Genomic DNA, 14,420 nt, shown 5'->3' with positions numbered 1-14,420 from the left:
TACTGTTCATTATTACTCATAGAAATTGAATTTATATCTTTTTATGTTAGACAGAATATAAACAATCAAAAAAATAATAAAACCTCCTATCCTAGAGGCATAGAATGTAAAAAACCCCAAACTTCCCCATTCCAACATCAACAGGCACGACATATGCAAATATCTAATCATAACACAACTATAGCTTGTTATTTCCACATTTAGCCTAGCCCATACTCTTATAAACAGATGACAAAAAGGGATTATGGGAAAAATACAGGTCAAAAGGGCCTTAAACCACCTGACTGCATAAAAATCTGTTCCAGAATGAAGGGGCATCATGTAGTAGGACAGTCACTTAATTAAAGCTGCTGATTATGTTGCTGAAAAGCTAATCACAACCCTTCCTTAATTTTCTCTGATTTCATTAGAAGTGGAAGCTTTTTTGGGAAAGAAAAGGAAGCAGAATAGAAAAGACAGGTTTGATAAGAACGAAGTATAGGAGCAGGTATACATTATTATGGCTGCATAGTAATGACTAAAACTTTTACCCTATATCACAGTGCTGCATCAAAAGAAGCATGACCAGCAGGCAAAGGGAGGTGGTTCTGCCCCTATACTCCACTCTCGTGTGACCCCACCTGGAGTGGTGTCGTCAGCTCTGGGGTTCCCAGCATAAGAAGGACATGAACCTGCTTGAGCAGGTCCAGAGGAGGGCCACGAAGAAGATCTGGGGGCTGGAGCACTTCCCCTGTGAGGACTCTCCCCTGTGAGGGAGTTGGGGTTGCTTAGCCTGAAGAAGAGAGGGCTCTGGGGAGATCTTATAGCAGCCTCGCAGTACTTAAAGGGGGCCTACAGGAAAAACGGGAAGGGACTCTTTATCAGGGAGTGTAGGCATAGGGTGACAGATAATGGTTTTAAATTTAAAGGGGGTAGATTTAGATTAGATATTAGGAAGAAATTCTTTACTCTGTGTGTGGGGAGACACTGGAACAGGCTGCCCAGAGAGGTTGTAGATGCCCCCTCCATGGAATTGTTCAAGGCCAGGCTGGATGGGGCTTTGAGCAGCCTGATCTAATGGAAGCTGTGCCTGCCCATGGCAGGGGAGTTGGGACTAGATGGTCTTTAAGTTCCCCTCCAACCCAAACCATTTTGTGATCTATGATTCTGTAGCCTAACATGGACAGTCTTACACCCTTTTTGTTTTGTACTGGCTGTCATTTTTTCTGTTTCACTCATCACACAACAATTTCTCCGTTGACTTCCATGTCACATCATTAACCACAAAAGGAGTGACTCCCTTACTCATAATGGATTACAGCAAGGGGTGGGAGAAAGACGAGAAAACAAAGGGATGGAACTTGTTAGCTAAAACCTCGAATTAAGTGTTGTACCTTGTACTGGTTTTGCTCTGGAAACACACACATACAGAGGCAGATGAAGGAAGACAGTCAAAGCATTTCTATGGACGCTTTGTCCAAGAAAACCAGCAGCTTGTTAATTTGGTAAATCATGGAGCTGTTTTTGGATGATACTTCTCTGTTGCTTAAAAGATGGAGCCATTATTTTAATTCCACTTGACATTTTGGCATTTTCATTCTTTAATAACACACCGCTAAGAAAAGAGCAGCTTATTTCAATGTTAATTATGCCTAACACAAGTTTCTAAATGCTCAATCCACTATCCTTTGGTTTATTAAGCATTGAAGTTTTACTGCCAATTACCTTTCTGCTGAGCTATATACGGGGATTGAATTAGTTCCCAGGCTACTTCTGATGATCCAGAGACACTAAATCTCTTAAGGATACTATTTGAGACAATGGTGATCAATCACTGTGGTCTGTGATGTGATCTTCTTACATACCAGAATTTTTACATAGCGAAGAATCACAGAATACATTCTGCATATCATCAAGAGAAGCTTTAAGAGGATGGGTACTCAAGGTGTAGTTCAATGCACAGATGAGACCAAAGGATCCCTAAGAATCTCAGTATGAAACAGCTTGGTGGAGTTTTAGACTGTGTCCTTAGGCATTCCTCTAATGGCAGACTTACTAGCTGATCTGCTTCCACATGCAGTAAGTACAGACTCCTTGGGTCACATAACACTGACAAACTATAGGGGCTGTGCTCAAACTGCTTCACAGGCACTCAGAATTCAAAGTGATCATGGTGTTGCTCTTGTCCTAAGCATTATTTTCTAACACTGGAACATTTTTGTGGTTTGCCTTTTACAAATTCTTTCAGAATTTCCATAAACTTCCTACAGACACCAGACCCTTCACTTCTGAACTTCTGCCTGTTCACTTCTGCCAATACTGTGTACTGAGACAAGACCATCTCCCCAGTTCTTATGGTGCTTCTAATTTATCTGTAGATCTTATTGGCCATTTTAGCATTAAGAAAGAGCTCACACTGAGTTAATAATTATGTGTGACTGTCGGTCCCCTTCACTAGCAACTATTTTCCAAAGCCTCTTACCTGGTTTAGCGCGCAGACTCTGTTCCACATACACAAATACATGTTTGGTTGCACTAAAATACAGAGTTTAAAACTACGTTCCAACTAACTATTCTTTCACAAAATCTGAGTAATTACTAGCTTAACAAAGACTTCATATAATTTTCTAAATTTCTAATGAAAAGTAGTTAAGATTGTCCAACAAGTACTGGCTTCTGAGGGCTCACTTTCTAATGACTCTCCACCAACCAATTAACGACAAATTTTACTAAAGTTTTTCATTCTGGCCAATGTATTATTTCAGTTTTATACAAGTATATGGTTTGGGTTTTGACCAAGATGTCATACTGGAAGTAAGGTAAAAATACTGTATTCTTTTTATCTATCATATCTGTAATACTACCAAAATTGTAATAAGGTTATTTTACAAGAAAATACGTTGAGTGGCATTGATCTTTACCTTCTAATTCCCTGTTGGCAGAGTTTTTAATATATTGGCTGGACACTTTTCCTGCTACTGCAGTCCAAGAAATTCTGATCCAAGGATTAATTTTACTTATCTTGCTTCCACCTTTGTTTTCCTTCATAAATCTAAGCACTCATTTCTTCAGAGAAGCAGCTACTCCCACCCTAAGGAAAGCTACCACCATGCTGCTTCTTCAGATAATTTTCAGATGAGACCAACGTTTTGCCTCCATCCACAGGAACACCACCTGGGGACTTCTTTCACAATATTAGATTTTCTAAGTGCCTGTAAATATTCCTGTAATTCCTCATTAGCACAACAAATACACTGAACCAGCCAGCACTCTCTTTGTACTGAACGCATCTTTGTCTGTTTTCATGCTATCAGCTGGTTATCTCAGCTTCCCTTTTTAGCTGTTTAGCTCACCACCTCTCTGAATTCACCACCAAAGCCCATTTAGTTCTCTGCATCATCTTGACATTTCTACTCCCTCATGTAACTATTTAAGTGTCCTAGAAAGAAAAAAGAAATATCAAAAAGATCATGTTCACTGCAGCATGATTTAGTTTCTGACTTTCCATTGCTTTCTTCCCTCTTTCAGATACTTTTATAATTTCCTTTGATGGATAAAGAAGCAGCATGAGCTAACAGAACTAACTTCCTTACTCTAACGTAGTTTCTTCACTACATTTTAGCAATTAATATTCTAACATTTTCAGGTATGTTCATTACATTTCAGCTTTAAAAATAATTTGAGAAGTTGCTAAGCAATAGTGACCTGCCATCTGGACAGTTAACAGCCTTTGTTCTGAGATCATCATGGAGGTCTTATTACCTCCTTATCAGATTTGTGTGTGCAGATTTTGCTCTCTCCCATCTGATATTCCACTCTTCTATACAGTGCAACCCAAAGAATCCCCTACACCACTCAACAAAGTCATTATGACTTTTTTTTAGTTCACCTCTACATCAGTTACTAAAAAAAAGGCAATTACTTTTTAACTTTGCAACAACAGGATTTTAAATGGGATTTAAATATCCTGTCATTCAAGAAATGTTTCAGCCTTCAACCTGTGTTACATCTATTCTACAATTTCTACTGACTGCTGGTCCTGTGGTTATTCAGCAGGCTTGCTTCTAATCCTGCAAAAACCATTTTCACCTTCATAAAAACACGCCCAGTGACACAGTAAAATGTTTTAGAGTGTGGATACTGTAGTCTAAGTTGAATGAACCTGTAACAAAAAGACCTGTCAGAAATAATCAAGAAATCCCTTATTTTTATTCCAGAAAAGAAACAAAAAACACAAGGGCTATACCAAGTATGAAAACAAACATACAGCATGAAAGCACATGACTGATTCCAATGACACTTGGAGAAGTGAACTGCAGAAACATGCAGAAGGACTCTATTGGTCAAGAAAAGACGTGATGAAACAATTCTATTGATTTTTCACATTGCTGGACTGACTATAATTCAAGCCTTAACTAAATTTGCTGAGGAAACTATTACTTACATTTTAAGTAGCAAAACCAAAAATTATTTGTGTTGTTATCAGACACCTGTGGGACTTCATATTAGCTTTGATATAACCATGTGCAGATAACCTAGCAGGTAAATATAAACACTAATTTTATCATAGAATTATTTAGGTTGGAAAAGACCCATAAGATCATCAAGTCCAAGGGTTAATTTAACACTGCCGAGTCCACCACTACACTATGTTCCTAAGCACCACATGTACACATCTTTTAAATACCTCCAGAGATGGTGACTCCACCACTTTCCTGGGCAGCCTGTTCCAGTGCTTAATAACCCTTTTGGTGAAGAAATTTTTCTCAATATCCAATCTAAACCTCCCCTGGCATCATTTGAGACCATTTCATCTTGTCCTATCACTTGCTACTTGGGAGAAGAGACTGACACCCACCTTGCTACCACCTCCTTTCAGGTAGTTGTAGAGCGTGATAAGGTGTCTCTTCAGCCTGCTTTTCTACTGGCTAAACAACCCCAGTTCCCTCAGCCGCTTAAGTTCTTTTAAGAAATGCAACCTAGAGTACTTTATAGGTTAGATAAAGCATTTAAAAAACAAAAATCAGCTAGCAAAGGAAGGATCAAAATTAAAGCCAAGCAAAAAAGAAAGCAATTAAGATTTCAGTATAAAATTTAAGATACTAGAAAAATTAAGAGGCAATGGAGACTCTCCAAAGATTACAAGATCACTCTGAAGACTAATGCACAACTTTTAATTTATGAGATTGATGAGGGACAAGTGAAAAACAATTAGTTGACACCTCTTTCTGGCTGGCTGAGGAGTAGGCAAACAGGAAAAGATATGTGGTATAACTGGTGTAATCTAAGCACAGATTAGTGCTGGATGAGAAGTGGAAGTGAGAAATGAGAACAAATTCGGGATCTGTCAGATAAATAAACCAAATTAACTTCTCTTTTAGAGCAAGATTCCTGTGGTTGTATGCCTTTGAGAAAAACAAAGGCAAGTGGAAAGCACTGTTTTAAGCTAGTAAGATAGAACTTGGGTAGACAGGGCTGAGGATTTGATTAACAGCAGAATGGAGAGAAAGATAATTCTCTGAATATATTTAGGAAAACTTTAAAAATACAGACTGTCCCATAGAAAAAAAAATCATCATATTTAAGACTATTACCTGTTTTCTGAGGTGAAAGTTCTTTTGCTGATGGAACTTTCAAATTAACTCTGCTTGATGCCAACACTGGAATAGAGACCTTCTCAGGAACTTCAAAGAATTCTTGCGTACTCACTTCTACACTATAATCCACATACTTCAGCTCTGGGGGGAATTTACGAGGTTTCAGGAGTGCATGTCTCTGCAAGTGAGGGAATAATGTAAACATATGAACAATCATCTCATAATATTTTCAGGTTAAGAAATGTAAAATTATACAGGCTTAAGGGCATAATTCTAAAACTGAATTGGTAATTGGTCAAGTTACATAGACATTGTTGAGAAATCCTCCTAAATAAAACTGTCTTTTATAATTTTGTAAGACATCATGCATCTGAAACATTGATTTAAGGAAAATGCATTTTAAGATCTACAGTAAAACCACCTCCTACCCAGAAACCTCTTTTAGAGGTATTCAAGGAAGGCAAGAAAAGAGAAGAAAAAACATGAAAAGAAAAGTGTATTTTGTATCAGATGTAGACAGATGTTTCTTCTTTTATGTCATAAAGTTTCTGAATAGTAGAAGTATGAAAAGGAAAAATTATTTTGATATTTTGTGAGGGATAACTATATAGTTAGCTGAGCTAACTTTGGCACTTTAATGTTGACAATATATTTTAGAAATAAAAGCATTTAGAATTAATTTTAGGGACAAATAAGCTCCTCCTTTTCGTAAAAAGCATTGCTAATCAACAGCATGAAACATATTAGTAAAGGATTAGCATAATACATAAAGGCAAGCTCAAAAAGGCATCTAACCTCTTAATGAATGAAATTTGACTCCTGTAAGACAGCGTTACAAAAATAATGCAATGATTTAATATGCTACTTGCTCAAAAAATTGCCATCTTCAATCCAATAACACAGTATAATTGCAACACTCAAGATTAACTGCGAGTTGAATAAACTTAAAATCTGAAACTAGCCACATCTTTTATATAGACAAGTCTTTGAATACATGACTATAGCGAATTTTCTTGAGGAAATCTAGAGAAGAGATAAATACAGAAATAATCAGTTTGTGCCAGGAAAACTGGTTTATTCTCAAAGCCTATTGGTTTTAAATAATGCCAGGACAGCAGGTATTGCAGTACATATTGCATTGGAACAAGAAATGGAGATCCATTGTGGGAATTCAAAAAGACAATTTAAAAGGAAAGTTGACTATTCTTAGATTACTATTGAGGGTAATATGGTCAAATTACTGTTCAAATCAACTGGGTTGGGGTTCTGCTTTGGGTTGGTGTTTTGTGTGTTTTTTTTCTGTTTTAATACAAAACTCACATTCCCTTTCCGATTTTAGAAACCAGACATACACTCTGCCATTGATTTGTTTTGACCATTAATCTATCCATCCAAAGTGTCAATAGAGTCTTAAACACAAAGTACATATGGAATTTGGACACCTGTTAGGCCTTAGTTGCTAATATAGTTTCTGACACAGTAAACATAGAAACAGATTACTATTCAAGATCTTGTTCTATGAAACACAACTGGAAAGATGTATAGGGGTAAAAAATACTCATCAAAACAAAACATTAAATTAGCTCTTTTTTTTACTGTATTTGCACCACTTGTATGGTGCAAACATAATTTACAGAAGGGACAAAAAGAATTTTTATGTGAGTTGAAAACCTGAACTCACTATTTATTAATTTTTATTGTGCAAGGCTGAAAATTCACTGACAGTAGACTCAAAATAAATAAATAAAGATAATAAAAATAGGTGGTATTAATTCAGTTGCTATTTTAATATCAAGTTCCATTGCTCTCTGAAAGGACTGAAATGACAGAATACTTTGCAGATGGAAAAAGGTATTTCTTTCTCACTTGTAATGGGAAGTTCCAAACCAAAATAATTACATATATTTAACAGTTTAAATTTTAATTTGTCCTTTTGCATATTCAAATATGATTTTATATCTACACCTGCTTTTGTTAATTAGATTATTATTCAACACTGAAATAAAAATCCAACATAATTTAAAAGTTTTGGGAAGTCTTAATTGACACAATGATTGTAAGATGACCTTTGGTGGAGCACTGAACACATTTAAATTATAATTATCTTGAAGAGATATTTTGATTTAAAAAATCACTTAAGTATTTTACTTTAAGATCCTTGTTCATGCTATCTCATTTTTAAAGATATGTTAGGAAAGAAGACAGCTGGTTAGTATTACATAGTCTATGAACATTTCAAATATTTCCTCGTGCCTTCGCAAAGATTAACATATTTTAAATGAGACCTAGATCTTTTTGAAAGGGGAGAAGAAAATCCTGCAAACACACACAAGACTAAACCCTGTTGCCTCAGAAAGGTAACATTTCCAAGAAAAGAGATGATGTCCAACACAATTCAGATAAATGTTGCAGCTGCTTTCCTTTTTAGCATTTTTCAGGGCTGTGGGAGTTAAATAGAATTTAATATTTTTTAACTCTCATTATCAATTTCAGGTCTAAGGCTGCTGTGCTGAAATAAGACAGATTCCAACATGTACTTCATCACCATAATGGTTCATGATATTCCAAGTGTGGAAGTGTTATTACCAGTTAAGAGCAGCATTTGCATTCAGTTCCCAGGATTAATTTCTTTTTCACAATAATTTTTTGGAAAAGGATTGGAGGGTATATAAAGCATCAGAAGTAAACCTGATGTTTTTCAAAGATTGATTGATTTTCCAAGGTACTTTCTTAGATTTACCATCTGCACTTTCTATGTATAAAGGATGCCAGATTCTATTAGAGAGTGCGGAGGCACCTTACCCTTTCCTTTTCAAATCCTAATATAGGCCCATTTCTTCCTTCCAGGAATTAACTTCTAAAACTGTTCGTCATGAACAAAAGAATTTTATGATCTCAGTCTCTCAGAATTCCTGTGATCAATCATGGTTGCCATCTCCCTTAATCCCATATCAAATGACAAGTGATGTAATATAAAAGACATTGGTCCCAGTTATAGCTTTGACAAACTGAAATCTGACCACAGATCCCTTTGTGAAAAGTTCATTCCCATTCAAACGTATCTAATGTAACTTTATAATTTCAGTATCTTCTCTCTTCAAGGACACCATGATTCTTTCTCAGAAAAACCCCCACCTATATTTAAAAGAGCAAACTGTTCAAACTGCGCTTACAACTTCTCCATCTTCACATGGAAGATCACAAAATTCTTACTGAATCCTGGGGGACTATGAAGAGCACAAGCTTAGAAGATCAGACCTGGACAGATGTAGGATGACATTCTGTCACATTAGCTAAGCAGCAGAAGCCACAGCTTCAAGTGCACAAGGTCTCTGCTCATTTTCCAGTGATCAAAACTAAACCCCATCACCACCACCATGAAGTCCTAGGATAAAAATACTCAACGTTGGTTAGTCACATGGACAGCAAGATAGAATGAAAATGCACAATGTCCTAAAAGCTGGAATATGGCTAAGGATACGGAGATCTGTGTCCACCCTCACATGAGCCGTGCATTCAATGGGAGGTAAAATGGAGCCTAAGCAAATACTTCTTACAGCTTACCTATGAGGACACATCTGGACACAGTGGTTAATGCAAGCTTTAGTTTGGGATTCTTGTAGAATAGGAATTCTCTTCCTTTCCTATCATAATGTCTAATTATACAAGGAGATTACTGGCATCTCTGACTATGAAGAAAGAGCTCTATATCTAGACACTGGGTGTAATTCGTGCCTCTTTAGGTAGATCGTAGAAAAAAGGAAAACTGAGGCATGTTATTTTGAATTTCACATCACTGACTGCAACATCCTTCCCCTCAGATACTCAAGTGAATGAATTCTAGTTATTCTGTTATTTCCCTCTTTCTTGTATTCATTTCCCTCTATTTATCACCGTCAGCAATTCCAGTTCAAACAAGTTATGTTCTTCTTCCACATTCTCTCCCCTTTCTTTCCAGATATACTTTTTATTCTCTTGTTATGTATGTTCGCCTGAACTTCCCACCTACAGCCTTCTCTTATTCATCATTAACACAGGCAATTTGTAATTATTCCCAATAATGCCAGTCCCAACCTTGACAGTGGCAGTGTGTTCCATCCTATATTCCCTTTACTACTACCTAAAAATGTTTTAGGAGGAATTACATTAATGAAATACTCAGGAGGTAAGAAATTAAGACAATTGCATACTTAAAAAATAGAATTAATAACTTTCCTAACATTTTTCATTAAAAATAATTTAAAAATCTCAGGCAGAAATACACATGCAACCAGGTTATTATTCAGTTTCTGGGGGTTTATGCCTTCTGTATATTTATAGGGTGTATACTAATAGAATTAATATCACAAGGCTACTGATTTTAATGTCTCATTTTCCTTTAAATATTGAGAACTGCATCTTTGGATTCCTATTGCTTTTGAATCCTTGCTTCCTATCTCTTCATTATTTAATTCCTTTAACTGCTTTATTAAATTTTTATGCTATTTGGTTTCAATTTTGTTTATTTTTTTTAATTATACCAAAGTTTAAGCACCAAAAGAAATACCTTTAACAAACGCTTTGGGTTGTGTTGTCAGTAAAGGTTACTTTTGGGGGACAGGGAAGGAGAATGGGAGGTTAACTACTTAACCTTGCTGCTGGTAATTCCTTTAGTCGCCAAGATTGCAAAATAAACTAATAAAATTCTACTTCCAGAAGAACTGTTTAATGAGTTGATTTTAATCTAATTTAGAAAGTAAAAGAAAAAAAATAAGATTTAGCTAATACTCCTGCTCCTTTCTATTGAATGTCCATTTCCAGGCTCCTCAGACTTGTTGACTGACACTTCTGTACTCTGCACATTATCTAATACTGGCCCAATAGTAACACCATTTAAAAACCCAACAGGATAAATAGGTTCTGATACACACAACAATTTTTATGGGAAGGAGATAAAAATTAATTTCTCTTTAGTAACTCTAGTCATTAAAGACAATCAAAATAGATCTTTGTTTCTTACATCAAGGAAAAGAAGCAGTAAAAACACAGTACATAAATAGCTAGTACTTCCAACCATGTGTATAGCTGGGCTGAGTAAAAACATACAGCACAAGTTAATTAATATGCACATCCAGTTTGACTCAAAAAATATAGCTTACCATTATTACTATTTTCTGTCTGATTTAGCTAAACATGAGTAAAGTGTACAGTTTAATAAGAATAAAACCCATGCAACTATTTACTTATTTATTCTTCAATTTTACAGGCAAAAAATGGACCAAGTAGTAACAATGTAAGGGCATTTTCCATTCTGTCTATCCATTATATAATACAACTACACCTGTAGGAACAAGTAGAAAGGTGGAAAGGAAATAAAAAGAGAGTAGCAGATTTCAATCTGCATAGTGGATTACCATACTGAGATGATTCTAATGTATGAAATCTTTTCTACATTGGTATATAGCAGAACTTCTCCATTTTATTTCTCATAAGCAATTACTTTCTGTACATAGAGCAAAATACTTCTTTCTGCAAATTAGTTTCTATTCTCACATAATAATTTATTCAGTGTTACTATCCACCATTATGTATTTTATAACTAATCTAATTGTCCTCCACTCTTCTATGACACAAATAATTTTAGAACTCTCATTAGATCTTAGCACACCTAGTGGTACAGAGTGTTCCTAGTATGTTCTGTCTTGATTACATCCACAGCTTCAGACCAGTCAAGTCTTTTGTCAAGTATTTGCTAAGTGATTGGGATATTAAAGGGCTTCAGTTCAATTATGAAGAGTTTATAAAGTGATACCACAGCAGTGGATTAGCTATAATACAGAAGGAAAAATATTTTAGTCTAGATTACATGGTTAGAGTACTTGTCCCACTACAAACATGTAAGAGATTAAATCTACTCTTTCATTTTACCTCATTTAATTTGTTTTATATTACTTTTAAAACTTATCTGTAAACAAAAGGCATCCATTTAGCAAGATCGAGGCACCAGGGAAAATTATCTTCCTCTTAGTACTGGGAATTGTGTAGCACTGGGGACCATACTCAAGTAACAGTCTAACCGAAAAACTGGAATAATATACAGCTGCCCAGCAATCTGTCTGAGGACAGGTAACACCAGGTTCACAAGGGATATGGGTATCATCCATAGAAGGTTACATTTGAATTCTACATGAGAAAACAGCTTGCTTATTTGGCAATATTGCTATTATAAACTTATTCACAAGTACTAACAATGTTTAACGGACTACCTTGGGAGGATTTTTTGTTTCTAGATGTTGAAATCTTGGGAAAATATCTCTAGATTGAAATAATGGGTAAGTAGGGAGCTATAGCTTATAAGGAAGATTTTTGGTTTTCCAAGAGTATTTTGTATTGATTGCAAGACAAGAAAAAGTCTTTCCTGCTCCTTGATTTACCCTCAAGGTCTATTCTTTAAAAAAAAAAAAAAAAAAAGAATCCTGTTAGGGAATTTTAATTTCTTACAAAAATGTGCATAAGGAAGGAAGGATACTAGTACAGATATCTATTACATGTATGTATGTACGAAAGCTTTTTTAATCAATGCGTATTTTTCAGAAGCTAGCTGAAGTAAAACGTTAATGCTCTTTTTAACTGCAGCCAAGATTTCTTACAGGAAGCATTTCTTAACAGCATGGAGTAAGGAAGCAGCTTCAGAATGAACATGTAAAGTATTGCAGTCTTTGAGGGGAACTGGGATTAGTAACGGTCAGAATGTGTGAAAAAAACATCACTTCACACTATTTCCTGAAACTTAAAAAATTCAGTCCTACAAATCAAGAGCAATGAAATCATTGCAGTAACAGATTACTGTGTTTCTCACCTCTACGCTGGACAGCCCTAACAATGCAGTTGCAACTCGAACACTACTGCTCTGCAGAGTCCCTGTGATCTTTCTTCTTTCATATTCAATAGCTGACATCTGCTGTTGTGCAGCAATGGCCAGAGCTCGCTCTCTTGACTCATTGATCAATGGAATCCTCAGATTTTCTTCAAGAATCTCAGCAAAACCACATTTCAAATATAAAACTGGCTCTACTGCACTCCGACCTGTTAAATAAAAAACAAACAAACAAAAACCCACATTTGTCAGCTGGTACTGTAACTGCATAGAGTATTTAAAATCCCTAATCGCCAAAGAAAATCCAGAATACAAAATTCCTTTGATGTTTACTTACATGCTATTATTCTAGTACATACTATTTACTCCAGTAATACTTTTTTTATTTTTAATCATAATGGGGAAATAAAATATAACACAGACTGAAGTCCAAATCAAAAGTTGCTTTTGATAGTTAACAAAAAACCCCAGACTTCAGTGTTACTACTATTATGATGGTAATCAAAGCTTTAAAAAGTCTTTCTGGTACATACACACAACACAGACACTCTTTTATCCCTCTAGATGATGTTGTATCCCCTCTAAAATAAACCACCAGCAATTATTTGAAATAATAGCTACACTGTTTCTGAAATAGGACTGACAGCAGTTTATCACTGGCTATTTGAAGAGAAAGATATTGGATTGCGTGTCAAATCACAGCACTGCATACAAAACTCATGTGCTTTAAAACTAGAAAAGCTCTAGGTAAAGATGACCTGTGCTGGTTCATCTGGCTACAGCCTATATTCTGAAGTAGAAAAGAGAAATTATGAAAAAAATATTTATGTAGACTATATTGAAAACAATACAAGAAGTTTGAAGCAGATAACAAACGGCTGCTGCTCTGAAGAGAATGAACTGGACAATATTAAAAGAAATATTTGATAGTTACACTGTAATATCTTTCTCACACTTCACTATAAACTGATGTATATAACTAATTTTAACAAAAATGCATGGGAATTAGAGAATATTTACAAAGTACACTTATTTGCTCTATTTTACTCTTCTCCTTTCTATTCACCTTACCTTCTAAAGTACTGCTAACATGCAAAACATGTGGACTATCCATTGGAAGCAATCCTGAAGGCAAAGGTATATCACCTCTTCCCTCTATCAGGTATACAAATTCTCCAATCTGAAACACAAGAACATACACATCCACATAATTCAGAAAGCAACTCATGCATAACAAAATGTAAAATATTAAAACTAAAACCAAAGATATCTTTGTAATACTTAAGGTCTGACTTGTGAAATAATTTATATATTCAGGAAGCCCATTATTTTAAAACTATGTTTAAATAAAAGAAAATTATCATTTCAAACCCTACTATGATAATAAAGTACCTTTAATTGAGAATATTAACTCTGAAAAGTCAAAAAAATTCAATGAGTTGAATCCTCTCCAATTCCTCATATAATTTAACTGAATGAGGTTACCCTGACACATAAATACTTCAGTAAAGTGAATTCTCATTTTGTGTTATAGCTACATATAATTTAAACGTGTACACAAGCTTACTTCATTGCTCTTCACTGTTAAGAAGTTTTTTTAAAAAATGTTTACAGTCATTTTGAGCCAGTAACAATTTCCTAGAAAGCGAAAAAGAGCAGAAGTCAAGGCAGATTACCATCATCTACAAATTCTCTACTTAGAAGAAATAACGTCAATGAATCTTAATTATTTCATCAAAAATAATGGAAAACTCAGAGAAGCTTGGAACTAAACATAAACATGACCCAGAACAAAGGAAGATAGTAATCTCTCAGAGAGGAAAGGATAAATTAATTAGCAAAGAAATAACACTTTGAATCATAGATGAAACAAATAAGGTGCAAATGAAAGACAGAAAAGTATTTAAAAAAAAAAGAAAACTCACTAAAAGTACTCCAAATTACAAAGGCCACAATCAGAACACCCCAAAACTAAAAGATATCTAAAT

The 14,420-nt window shown here is 35.2% G+C and overlaps 1 protein-coding gene across 1 annotated transcript in view; it reads right to left on the bottom strand.

Annotated features, from left to right (window-relative positions):
• Window positions 1-14,420, bottom strand: part of CFAP47 (cilia and flagella associated protein 47) — a 346,829-nt gene that overhangs the window by 182,581 nt on the left and 149,828 nt on the right. Inside the window, 3 exon segments of the mRNA XM_064473493.1 lie at window positions 5,574-5,754; window positions 12,415-12,641; window positions 13,504-13,612. Of these exon segments, the coding sequence (XP_064329563.1) occupies window positions 5,574-5,754; window positions 12,415-12,641; window positions 13,504-13,612 (517 nt within the window).

This window comes from Phalacrocorax carbo, chromosome 1 (genome assembly GCF_963921805.1).
Source record: "Phalacrocorax carbo chromosome 1, bPhaCar2.1, whole genome shotgun sequence".
In the NCBI taxonomy this organism is placed as follows: Eukaryota; Metazoa; Chordata; class Aves; order Suliformes; family Phalacrocoracidae; genus Phalacrocorax; species Phalacrocorax carbo.
Note: the sequence above shows the minus strand (reverse complement) of the source record. Positions and strands in the feature narration are given on the sequence as shown.